This window comes from Nyctereutes procyonoides, unplaced genomic scaffold, assembly GCF_905146905.1.
Source record: "Nyctereutes procyonoides isolate TBG_1078 unplaced genomic scaffold, NYPRO_anot_genome, whole genome shotgun sequence".
NCBI classification, from domain to species: Eukaryota; Metazoa; Chordata; class Mammalia; order Carnivora; family Canidae; genus Nyctereutes; species Nyctereutes procyonoides.
In genome coordinates this window covers 25,798,726-25,811,197 of record NW_026575042.1, presented here as the reverse complement: position 1 = coordinate 25,811,197, position 12,472 = coordinate 25,798,726, and the positions used below count along the sequence as shown (strand labels likewise).

Sequence of the window (12,472 nt, the reverse complement as noted above, 5' to 3'; positions counted from 1 at the left end):
GTCTCCTTTCCTATGACCCTGGGAAATGAGTAACACATTCAGGTATAGCCACAAGGTAAATCAATGACTCTTCACACAATCTCCTCTAAAAGAGCCTATCTCTTCAGGCAAATAAAAGAATTGCCACGTCAACAGAAAATTTGAAATAAAACTAAAACCCAGATGCAATTAATAAGGAATGGACAATTCTATGGAAAAACGAAGAGATCAGAATTAAGTCCAGAAGACATGTCTTTTATTTCAAGGATCTACACTTTACCATCAGAGGTTCAAACCAAAATCTATCTAAATTAATGTAGATCCAAATTATTACACAAAATTAATGAAAGTATTGAGCTAGTCTACTGGCTACCATTTAACAATATTCCATCAAATTAATGTATATACCAAACACTCATATACTATTCCCATATTTCCTTTAGGACTCCCATCACCACAGTACTCTATACTTCATCTGCCCTGACTCCTCCATGCCTTCCAAAACTTTTTACTCTGCCCTCTTAGAACCTCTTTCCATGGTAGCAAATTTCCTTATATTCTCAGACCATCAATGAATTCCTCCACCATCAACCTCCTTTCTTAAGAGTACCTCTTATACACCCGTAACAAAACCCGTTTACTTTTGTGACCAAATCCCAGGTGCTGAATTCTGCTACATATAATCAAGCAAATGTACAAGCTTGCATATCTATATATTATGATGTCTTATCTCAACTTGGTCCCCACAGTTATATATTCTTTTAGCAAATCATCCAAACATTTGTCACTCTCCACAAATCTTCAAATGCTACATCTTACCACTCACTTTCAGCAAATTACCTGATCAGAGAGAGATTAAAACATCAGTGATATTTCACTGAACTCCATTACTGAACTAATAAACCAACTGTATCTAAAGATCTTCCTTTCTTCTTCTGTTATTATTACAATGAAAACAATGGCTCTCTATCTACAAATCTCTCCATCTTTGCTCTAGACTGCAAATTTCCAAATTCTTAGACATTTCTTGCAGTGATTTTAAAATTTTCAAATACTACTGTAATTTTCCCTCTATTCCTCATACCAGTTTAGTATAGAGCACATCATTAGTTTATTTGAAATACACAGAGTATGCAAGACTATGGCTTCCTGAGATTACAAAAAACACTGTGCTTGTAATAGTTACAATGACTCTATCCTGTGCAGACTTCTGTTTGCTTAAACCTTTAGCTAACTGTGGTCACTTTTGCTTATTTTCCCCTGGCTTCTTTGACTCCACACTCCTAGTTTTCCTTCTACTTCTCCAGACACTCTGTCAGTCTCCTATACAGTGTCCTCCTCTGCTTCAAGGTCTTTAAACTGGCTTTTTCCTTAAGACTGCTTCTAGGTCCTCTTCTCATGCTAGGTGCTATTACTGAGTGATCACAATCATTCACATTGTTTTTGCTATCATTCTTAAGCTGAAAAATCTTTATTTCTAGCACCAACCTGCACACTAAGTTTTAGACCCATATATCAAATTCTTCAGGATATCTTCATTTGAATGTCATAAGGCATTTCTAACTCACATCTGAAATTGAACTTACCATCTTCTCTGCCATCCTCTGTCCCACCTGCACCACAGAAAGTTCCTCCTTACAGATCTCCCTATCTCAATACAAACACTATCACAGACCTAACTGGTCAACTCAGAAAACTGAAAATCACTTTAAACTTCTCATCCTTATAACTTCCTTATATCCAAATATCAAGTGCCGTCAATTCTACCTACTAAATATCTCTCAAATGTGTCTATTTCTCTCCATAATTCATTCATCTATTAGCTATTAATTCAGTGGTATCTGTGGGGCAATAGGTATACCAACAGTTCCCACCCTTATAAAGCTTATACCTTAAAGAAACCAATAAATATAAGATTACATTTAAAGATGAGTGCTGTGAAGGAATCAAGCAAGAATACTGTCAGAGAACAATGGCATATGGGGAGGTCTGTTTAGAACTGGCTTAACACATCTGACCATGGCTAGACAAGCAAGACAGCCATGAACATCATGATCAAGAGTCTGATTTTATTATTAGCGCAAAGGAAAACCACTGAAAAATTTTAAGCCAGGAAAGGAAGACTTTTTTTCCCTGCTTAGGATGATTCCCACTAATTATAATTAGAGCAAGGGCAGGGTTTAAAATGAATAAGATGACTTAGACAGCATACTATACTTTTGTCAGCTCTCTTCCCAAAACCATCTTTTACTCAATTCTTTTTGTTTTTAATATTTTATTTATTTATTCATGAAAGACAGAGAGAGAGAGAGAGAGAGAGAGAGAGAGAGAGAGAGAGAGAGAGGCAGAGACATAGGCAGAGGGAGAAGCAGGCTCCATGCAGAGAGCTCACGTGGGACTCCATCCCGGATCTCCAGGATCACGCCCTGAGCCGAAGGCAGACGCTCAACCACTGAGCCACCCAAGCATCCCATTTTTACTCAAATCTAAATCCACTCTATTATATGGAAACAGTATTAAAGATTATAATACGACAGCATCATTTTATTATATCAACTTCGGTGAACTATTTTACTTAATTCCAATTTATTCAGCAATAAAGTCAGGCACTCCCTTCTAGTTCTAAAACTCTAGGACACTGAAACAGAAAGAAAGGAAGACTGGGGACAAAAACAAAATTACAAGAGTCAAAAATGGAGTAGGCAGGATATTCTGAATGTCTTAGATTTTTTTTTTTAAGTAGGTTACTAAATATTTTATCCTGGAATATAGAAAGAAAACTTTGAAACAGATATTATATAAAAAGCATTACATTAAGTAATTATCTGAATACTATAAAAGCTGTAAGTAAGAAGGCATATAAAATTGAAGCTAAAAACTCTGGCAATATGTAACAAAGTGCTATTCTCAAAAGAGACTTAATAGAGGAAAATGTTCTTTCACTACAAATGAATAATCATGAATAGTTGAACAAACATTTTGGGGCTTTTTATCATTTCAACTGAGTTACAGGTAACTTGCCAATTACTAATTAATACCTTTGGATCAAAGATCTTGGAATTTAAAATAATAAGCTACATATATGACCACATAGGGCACAGAGAAATAGGTCATAATTTCCATGCTATTCTCCATTTGAAAAAGAAATTCAAGCAGTTAAAAGTTTGCTTCACATGGAAAATTTTGCATGCATATATACAAACAGTTCTTTATGTTCTCACTGACCTTCATCTACCATCCATGAAAATAAACCAATAACAAACAGTTTTCTCTTTATTATTCCCAGGATTTGGCTATTTTTGCTAATCCTGACCAGAATATTCAGAATCACTTAACTCAATAATGTACTGTTTCTTTATAAATGCTAAAATTCAGTTTCGAGAAATTAAAGATTTATTTTTATGAAATCTATAATGGGAACTAAAAACAAAACCAAAAAGATGTAACTTCTACATAGGGAAACCATTGATTAAGTCCAGTGATTGACTACTTAACAACAAGTCATAAAATTCCCTGGTAGGAAAAATGTAAAAAAGGCTTTAAATAAGTGGAGAACCCTATGAAATACATATATTAAAATAAACAAACATACCAGAAAGGTAATGATTCTTCAAATAAATATGACAACCCTATTAAAATGCAACACATGTTTTTCTGCTAAAAGGAAATCTAAGAAGATGAAATAGATGCTACATATAAAATATTTACATATACAATGCACAAAACTCACTATGGTTAGTAACCTTCGTGGCTTTCAAGAACTAGATATTTACATATCATTCTTTCTGCATGTGCGTGTGCGTATGTGTGTTTTGTATATATTTTTAACAGTTGACAGCTGTTTTAGAGCATACAGAGATGCCAAGCTGAATGAGGGTCTTGATTACTTCAAGATTAGCTATCTAAAGTTTCTATTCATTTTAAGTGTTGTTAGTTGGAAGAGTCATTAGTCACTTCCTTGTCTCATAGAACATCAGCATACATTTACATTGTTAATGAACATTTGGGGTAAATGAATTAATGGCACTTTTAAACATCAATTCAGTCCTAATAACTTTGTATGTCATAGAAATGTTAGGCTAGGATATAAACGAAAAGCCTTTTCAGTAAAGGTAACTACTCTACTCATTCCTGCAAACAATAAAGGATAAAATTAATTTAAAATGTTTTTTAACCAGTTAAAGTAAAAAAATAGAACCTCAGTATTTAATGAGCTAGACCAGAGAAAAATATGCACTTTAAAAAAGGAAAGAAAAGGAACTATCCTAAAATAAGCACATCAATCAGAAAATTTTGGTGAAATTATTTTTTTTGGTGAAATTATTTTATATGCTTATAACAAAAATATATTTACTTTTAAAATATCCACATAGGGGATCCCTGGGTGGCGCAGCGGTTTAGCGCCTGACTTTAGCCCAGGGCGCGATCCTGGAGACCCGGGATCGAATCCCACATCCGGCTCCCGGTGCATGGAGCCTGCTTCTCCCTCTGCCTGTGTCTCTGCCTCTCTCTCTCTCTGTGCGTGTGTGTGTGTGTGTGTGTGTGTGTGTGTGACTATCATAAATAAATAAAAAAAAATAATAAAAATTAAAAAAAAGAATCTAGTTTTTAAAAAAATAAAATAAAATAAAATATCCACATAGAAGAGTTTGTAAGATACTTTGACTTATTTAATAATTAGTGCTTCTTATAAATTATTACATTTAGGAAAAAAATCACCAGGAGATGTAGTATTATTACCACTGAACTTAAGACGCTGACACTAAAATGAGACACTATTTTTTCATATTATCAAAACTTTGAACAATCTTTCTGAGACCTTTTCAATAAACATACATATAAAAATAAAAAGTAAAATCACAAAATAAGTTGTAAGGCAAATTACACTATTTTTTACTGAAAACAACAATGGCATTTGTATGACTCAGAAGATAGTAAAAATGCATAAAAACCATTAACACACTCCATAAAGTCAAATCTTGTGCACAGAAGTAACCACTCTAAGGAATCAATCATTCTTTTCTAAATTCCCAAAACACAAGTTAATAGCAAACTTTTGAACCAATATTGAAAAAAAATTATCTGAAATAAAATATATGTGAATCATTCTAATTATGATTTTTAAAAATAGATCTTGTAATCCTGAGGTATCTATTTCATGAGTAAAAAAATTTCAAATAGTTACCTGAGTCAATGAATCAATCAAAAATAAAGATAAGGCTTTAAGAATTTGCAAACTGACCACTTCCTTTTCCGAGATGCTATAGTATTACTAATATGAATAAACAAAACGGGGTTCTGAAATATACATATTTGATAAATTTTTACAAGGTACCCTGAATATAGTTTACCTTTTACAGTCTCTCTTACTCCTTCAACAATTTAAATGCACAGATCTTCAAAAGTACAACACAAACTTCAATTAGTTTAAAAAGGGAGAGACAGAGATGAAGGAGAGAATAAGGCAAGTCTTTTATCTCAGAATAGTGTCAACTTAAAGGCAAAAATTCCTTACAAAATCAAGACCAAAAGCTTCGAGTTCTTTAAAATATGTTTGACAAAGACCATTTTGATTTCAACATTCTTATGCTAAAGTAACTGTTTATCATTTGTTTTTTTAAGAATGACAGTGCATTAAACATTTGGCTAATGCTTCTGTCTATAATTGAAAGTTGATGTTTTGTGGTATTCATTAGTGTCAGAGTGCTCTCTACCTATCCAGTGGAGTATGCTTCAAGATGCCCTGCTCAGCTTCATGTAAGAATTACACACATAAGGCAGGCAAAGCTAACTAGAGGCTCTCTCCTTGGTTTTCCAGTAGCCACATAATGCATCCGCATACAAAACTCACCTCCAGTCTTGTTTGAGTAACTCGACAAGGGGTCAATGCCCACTTCTTGTTCTTCTGGCTGCAGAGGATGTCTAGTTTCAGATAAGGAATGATACATTGTGAAAACCAGACAATGTCATCAAAAGTGACTACCTGGGAAATTAAGAGAGAGAGAGAGAGAGAGAGAGAGAGAGAGAGAGAGAGAGAGAGAAATGATATTTTTTCTTATTGCTATGACTGGAATTAAATACACGATTGAAATGATTAAATGAGCATTACAGACATTAACAAGTTTTCCACAGGCTTCAGGGACTGTTAAAACACATTGGCAGGCATATGCAAGGAAGTGAAAAGTGGCACAAAATTTCCATTTCAACAATTTCTCCCCAAATTTGTACTTCACTGGTAACCATTACCTCAATGTTCAATCACATTTACTTTCAATAAACTTCTGCACAAAATGTTGAATTTTAAGTTAAATTGTTGTCTCATTTATAACATCTTTTTGTTTCGTTACCAAAATAATATATTTACAATAGGAATTTTCAAAATATGGAAAATATAGCATATCTAAATCATTCATAATTCTATGAACTAAAAACAGAAGCCCTCTTAACATTTCATTTCAAAAAATATATTTTTAATGTGATCTAACATACTAAATATACTGATTATATAAATTATTGTGGGTATTTTCCATCCCATTAAAAAAGACCATATTATCACTTCAAATAAACCCCTAGTATTCCATTAAATAGTTATAATGATGTACATAACCAATTCCTTATAGTAAACAGAATGCTTTCAGTTGTTTAACACTATAAACAGTTTCATGGTGAGTATCTTTTAGTAATATTTCTATGCAACATCTATGATTATTTCCTTAAGATAAATTTGGGAGGTCACTGCTGGGTCAAAACATGTATTAAAAAAAATAAGACTCTATAGCAAGTTTTGGCAAATTGTACTCTAGAAAGGTTTTTATGTAAGACAATTCATTACCGTGGACCCTCATTAACAATGGGAATGGGTGATTCATTTTATAGAATGTGAGAGGCACATTTTATATTGCATTTGCTTGACAACTAGTGAGATCAACAAAGATTCATATGTTTTCTCTGATATTTATTTATTATCTTTTGTGGATGGAGTTTATTATGATTGTCTTCATAATTTGTAAGTATGCTTTAAATATTAGGAATATTAAACCTTTGTCATATATTTTTCTCAGAGTGTGTCAGTCTTCAAATAACATGGTGTTCTTGTGACATTAAGTAATTTTTTCATTTCTGTGTACACAATAATATCTATATCTCCTTTATGGTTTCCACCTCTGGTATTATTATACTTACAAAGGCAAGATTATATAAATAACCACCTATTTTGTTTAGTCATTTTGAAGTTTTTCCTCCTGTATTCTGATTTCTAGAAATGATTTCAACTTAAACAAAGATGTTTTTAATTAATTATCGAACTTTTTTTTTTAAAGATTTATTTATGATAGACAGAGAGAGAGAGGGAGACACAGGAGGAGGGAGAAGCAGGCTCCATGTCAGGAGCCCGACGTAAGACTCGATCCCAGGAATCCTGGGCCAAAGGCAGGCGCTAAACCACTGAGCCACCCAGGGATCCCCTGTTATTGAACTTTTTAAGCCACACTAACCACTTACAAATTTTTTAATGTCTGTAAGATACAGATAACTGTACTAAATCAGAATCTTTCAAAAAAATAAATGGGCTCACTAATTTTCATCCAAAATAATGTAATACATGAAATTTTAAATTTCAAGAGAGAGGAGAGACATGATATAGGAAGAGTAAATGAGGAATGATAAGTTGGAAAAGCAAGCCCAACCAAAATGAGTATATAATTTTCCAGGATATGGACTCCAGTTATGAAGAAAAGGTTCCAGAGAAGCCCATGAATACACAAATCTTTGACCACCTTCTTCCCAACACAAAATTCTCCTCTATCCTTTATTTCTCCCCAAAAACATCTCACTCTGTAGAACAGTCTTGTACATTTTCTGAGTTTACCAGAACCCTCCAACTCTCACCTACTTGCACAGATAGTAAAAAATCCTTTCCACCTTAGATTGTGGCTAAAGCAAAAACAAAGAGGTAGGCAAAACCAACTTTAGAGAAAGCAGAAAACTTTCATTGCCAACATACAGTAAGATTTTCTAAAGCCATAAATCAAGTCCTAAATCCAAAAATCTAGACAGCCGTCAGTTATTTGCTTCGTATGTGTGCAAATCAATCAACATATATTTAGCACTTAAAATACTGAAGGAATTCTGGAGAATGTAATCTAGTAGAGGACAACAAAAAGTAAATGATCAGTTATATATATTATAAAACAGAATCTGATAAATTTTGCCGATCAAATGAATAAACAGATTAAAGTTCTCTGCTATGGAGAAGTAAGGACCACCAAACTCAAATGCCTAATGGGGTCAAGCAAAAAAACATTATTAATCAAAATCAGCAATGATTGAGAAGTGAATAGAAGTCAAAAACCACATTTTTTCTTAAAGATTTTATTTATTTATTTATAAGAGACACAGAGAAAGAGGCAGAGACACAGGCAGAGGGAGAAGCAGGCTCCATGTAGGAAGCCTGATGTGTGACTTGATCCTGGAATTCTAGGATCACACCCTGAGCCGAAGGTAGATGCTTAACCACTGAACCACGCAGGCATCCCAAGTCAAAACCACTTTAAATGCTTCCTGTATACTCATCATTTCATTCTCCCAACAGCGCTACTGACATACCGTCCTCATCCTTTTCATTTTACCAGAGAGAAAATGGAGGGATTAACTAATTTGTCTACAGTCACACTAGTAGTAAGCGCTGATGCCAGAATTTGAACCTACCTTGTCTAGCTCCAGAGATCACATTCTTTACTCTGGCACTATATTTGGCTTTCTGTAAGCCAATCAGACAGAGACAAGGTATAAAACAAGGAGTACAAGGGGATGGGGTCTGTGAACAACTAAAACACCCTATACTCTGCTTTGATTTATTCAAGACAAGCTAGAAACCCAGAATTTTATGTGAAATCTCTTTAAAGTGCTGGTAAATAATTCAAATTTAAAAAAAAAAACTGTGTGGAACAGATTAAACACATTTCAAAACTGTATTTGGCCCATGGACAACTATTTTAATGTTAAGATACATATTCTCCATACATTTTGTTATACTTTTGAAAATAGGAGAGAAAACATTTGAAAATGCATATTCCAAGAGCCAGATTTCCATAAAATTTCTTTAATGTCCTAGACATGTTTTCATATCATTACCTTAATTCTTTCTTATTATAGTACAATTCCACTGTTATAGACTTTATATACCTAAAATATACAAAAAGGGGATTTTATGTACTTTGAACTTTATGAGAAATAAACAAGTAACTACCAAACTGATATCAAAGTATATTTTTAAATGAAACTTTAAAAAATACCTACCTTTTTTTTAATACCTACCTTTCTATAGCTAAAATATTCTACAACATGATGATGCTTATATATTCATTCAAGATTTTCAAAGATACTTAAGGTCTTTTTGACTCCTACGAGAAAGTTAAGTTCAAGAAGTCATCACCGATTTAAGTAATAATTCTTTAGAAACTGACCTCTATGGTTATAACTGATAACCAACATATAAAATTTACCAAATACAGGAGTCTACAACTAGCCTGTGAATAAGGGACAAGCAGGGCTAGGTAGGGGGCCATGGAATCAGGCTCACAAAAATCCCAAAAATGTGGAGATGAAAGGAAACCAAAAATAAATAAACCAGACCATCCTAACCCAGGTGCTAAGGGTGGAGTCCTGTTATAACAGTCACTTGTAACCAAGAAAGAATTACAAGACCCTAAAAAGTAAGCCACTGAAGGTGTTACCACTAGTCCTTAAATCAATGATGTTATCAATAGAGATGTTAAAAGAATTTAGGTTTCCTGGTTGCCTTCCAATAAAAGACCAACCCTACAAGCCCCCAGTGGCAACCCTGTAGGAAACCCTCTCACTCCTGAGAACTTTCTCTGTATCCTTGCTTAATAAACTTCAATCTCTTTATTCACTCTCCTTTATCCGGGAGATTCATTCTTCAACTCTGTGAGACAAGAACCTAACTCTCCCGCTTCAATCTGTATAATCAGGCATCTACTATATTCTAATTTATTATACCTATAGATGGAAACTGAATCACTGAAATTCTTTTATATTCAGATAAAGTAAACCAGCTGTAAAGTAATAATGAGTTACTTTCAAAAAATTGAAGAAAAAGTCTCATAACGTTCTTACTTTTCTTTTAATTATGGATTTAAATAATAATCTGGTTCAAAAGTAACTTACTAAGCAGATATTGCTTTGTTTTTTTGTTGTTTGGTATTAATTTTTTATTTTGTTTTTAATCTTAATTCTAGTGTAGTTAACATACAGTGTTATATTAGTTTTAAGCATACAATATAGTGATTCAACAATATTTTACCTAGAAAGATCAGACCATAGGAAAATATTTGAATTCAAATAGAGAGTTAAGGCAATTTTTTAACCTGAAAATTTTAAGATAATTTCTATTAAAAGTCAAAATGGCATAAACATTTTGAAATGCGCAATGCACCATTACATCTTTTACCTCTATTACAAACCCAGACTTCTATATTTGGTATGCCTTAATCTTTTCTATACAAAAAGCAGATAGAAAAATATGTAATAACCAAAAATATATATCTTAGAGTAAATGACTACTAAAATCCATAATTGATAGATTTCAGTTTTCTTAAATGTCGTTCTGTCTCTAGAATTTCCCACAAAACCCTCAGAATTGTTAAAACTGAAGGCAATCTTATTTTTTCTAATTTAGAACATGCAGCAATATACCTTCCAAGACGTGAGAAAGGAGATATCCCTTCTTTGCTACATTACTATAAATAACAGTTAAATTTCCTGCTCCACATAAACTCAAAATTCACAAAACTCAAAATTGGTTGTGCAATATGGTTTTACTGCTATCCTGGTCACAGGAATTGACACTTTAGGCTAAAACTGCCATTTATAATCCAAGACTAATCTTAAGGACAGTTATATTGGCTTTATAAATCTGGTTCTTGCAATATTAAATTTTAGAATAAAAGTGAAATGCCTGAAAGAAGGAAGGTCTTGTGAAAAATAGTTAATATTTAATGAGAGGGTCAGAGTTAAGCACTAAAAGCTTAGAGGACAGTTTTAAAGTATAATATATAAAATTTCAAAACAATATTATTTTCCACATCAAGTGAAGCAATACAAGCAGTCTCAAGTGAAAACTTCCAATTCTTAACATTATACAGACAAAAGGCTAGGTCAGTTCAACATTTTTTTCCTTTTAAAATGGTATCACATCAACAAACCCTCTAGAAAAATAATTCATTCCCTGTGAATCTGAAGTTCTATGTATTCCAAAGTGTATTCATTCTTTTACAGCTTCTAATACATAGGCAGAGAATTAGCATTCTGAATTGTGTCTTCTAAAGACATCCATATTCAGAAAAGCTCATATAAGCATACTTCATTCATTTAAATTCTTGACTGATGGTAAACTTAAAAGTCAAACACTGAAATGACAGAGTAATATTACTTTACATAAAGATACCTCCCATAAGAAAAGCATATCAAAGAGCTTAAATGAACTATTTCCAGAGCACGATTACGAAAGGGAAAGAGGATATAACATAAATACGTATCTGTCACAGATAGCATCCATTTACCATGATGGGTATATAACCTAAAACATGACATCTTGGCTATAAAAGCAACGAAGTTTGATAGAAGCTGTATTTTCATAATTAAGAGAGTAAGTGAACATTATAGAAGTTTCTGTTTTAAAAACCTCTTTTATTAAAAATATTGGCAGCTAGAGGTAAATTTGATGTTTGGGAATAATGATGTTCTGAGGTCTTCATCAGAAGGAAGAGAAGGAGGGGGAAAGGAAGAAGGAAGAAGGAATGAAATAAAAAAGAGAAGAGAGAAGGAAAACAAAGAGAAAGAATAAATCTCCCATTTTTAAACTCTGTCAATCTTGAATGCAAGACAGTTACACTGGACTTTAAGTTAATTAAGTATTAAAATCAATCATCTGAAAGTCTTAATATTTAATATTGGTTAGATTGTATATCAAAGTAGTTTTATTATTTATTTACTCCAAACCTTTCCAGAATACTTCATCTGACAACAGGGGGTATGTTTCTCACAAGATAAATGCATCTACAATGCCAAATAAATTATATATAAAAGCATTTGTCTTAATACATGTCATTCAATATTAAATATCGCTCATTGGTAAAATCTTGAACACCTAATTCACTTTTACTAACCACACAACTGTACTATTCAAGGGTTGCCAATTAAATAGGTATAGGAACACCGTAAGGGTCTACATAGTAAGGACAATGATCAAAAGAAAATTAAAATTATAAGACTTAATTCTGATAGTTTCCAGGCTATCAGAACAAGATGTTTAGGGTAAATCATCCACTATAGAAATAAGCTAGATTCATAAATAATATTATAATCAGAAATAAGTAGAATATATGAAATGTTCACAAGTGGGCTTAAGTATTTTATATTACAAAAGAATATAATTGGCCTTTCAAATATTCAAATGTTATAAATTAATAGA

At 32.7% G+C, this 12,472-nt stretch overlaps 1 protein-coding gene across 1 annotated transcript in view; it reads right to left on the bottom strand.

The window, feature by feature from the left end:
- TBC1D5 (TBC1 domain family member 5) overlaps positions 1-12,472 on the bottom strand; it is a 530,534-nt gene that overhangs the window by 328,062 nt on the left and 190,000 nt on the right. Inside the window, exon 4 of the mRNA XM_055321341.1 lies at positions 5,831-5,962. Within this exon, the coding sequence (XP_055177316.1) occupies positions 5,831-5,927 (97 nt within the window). The 5' untranslated portion in view covers positions 5,928-5,962. The remainder of the gene's footprint in view (positions 1-5,830; positions 5,963-12,472) is intronic.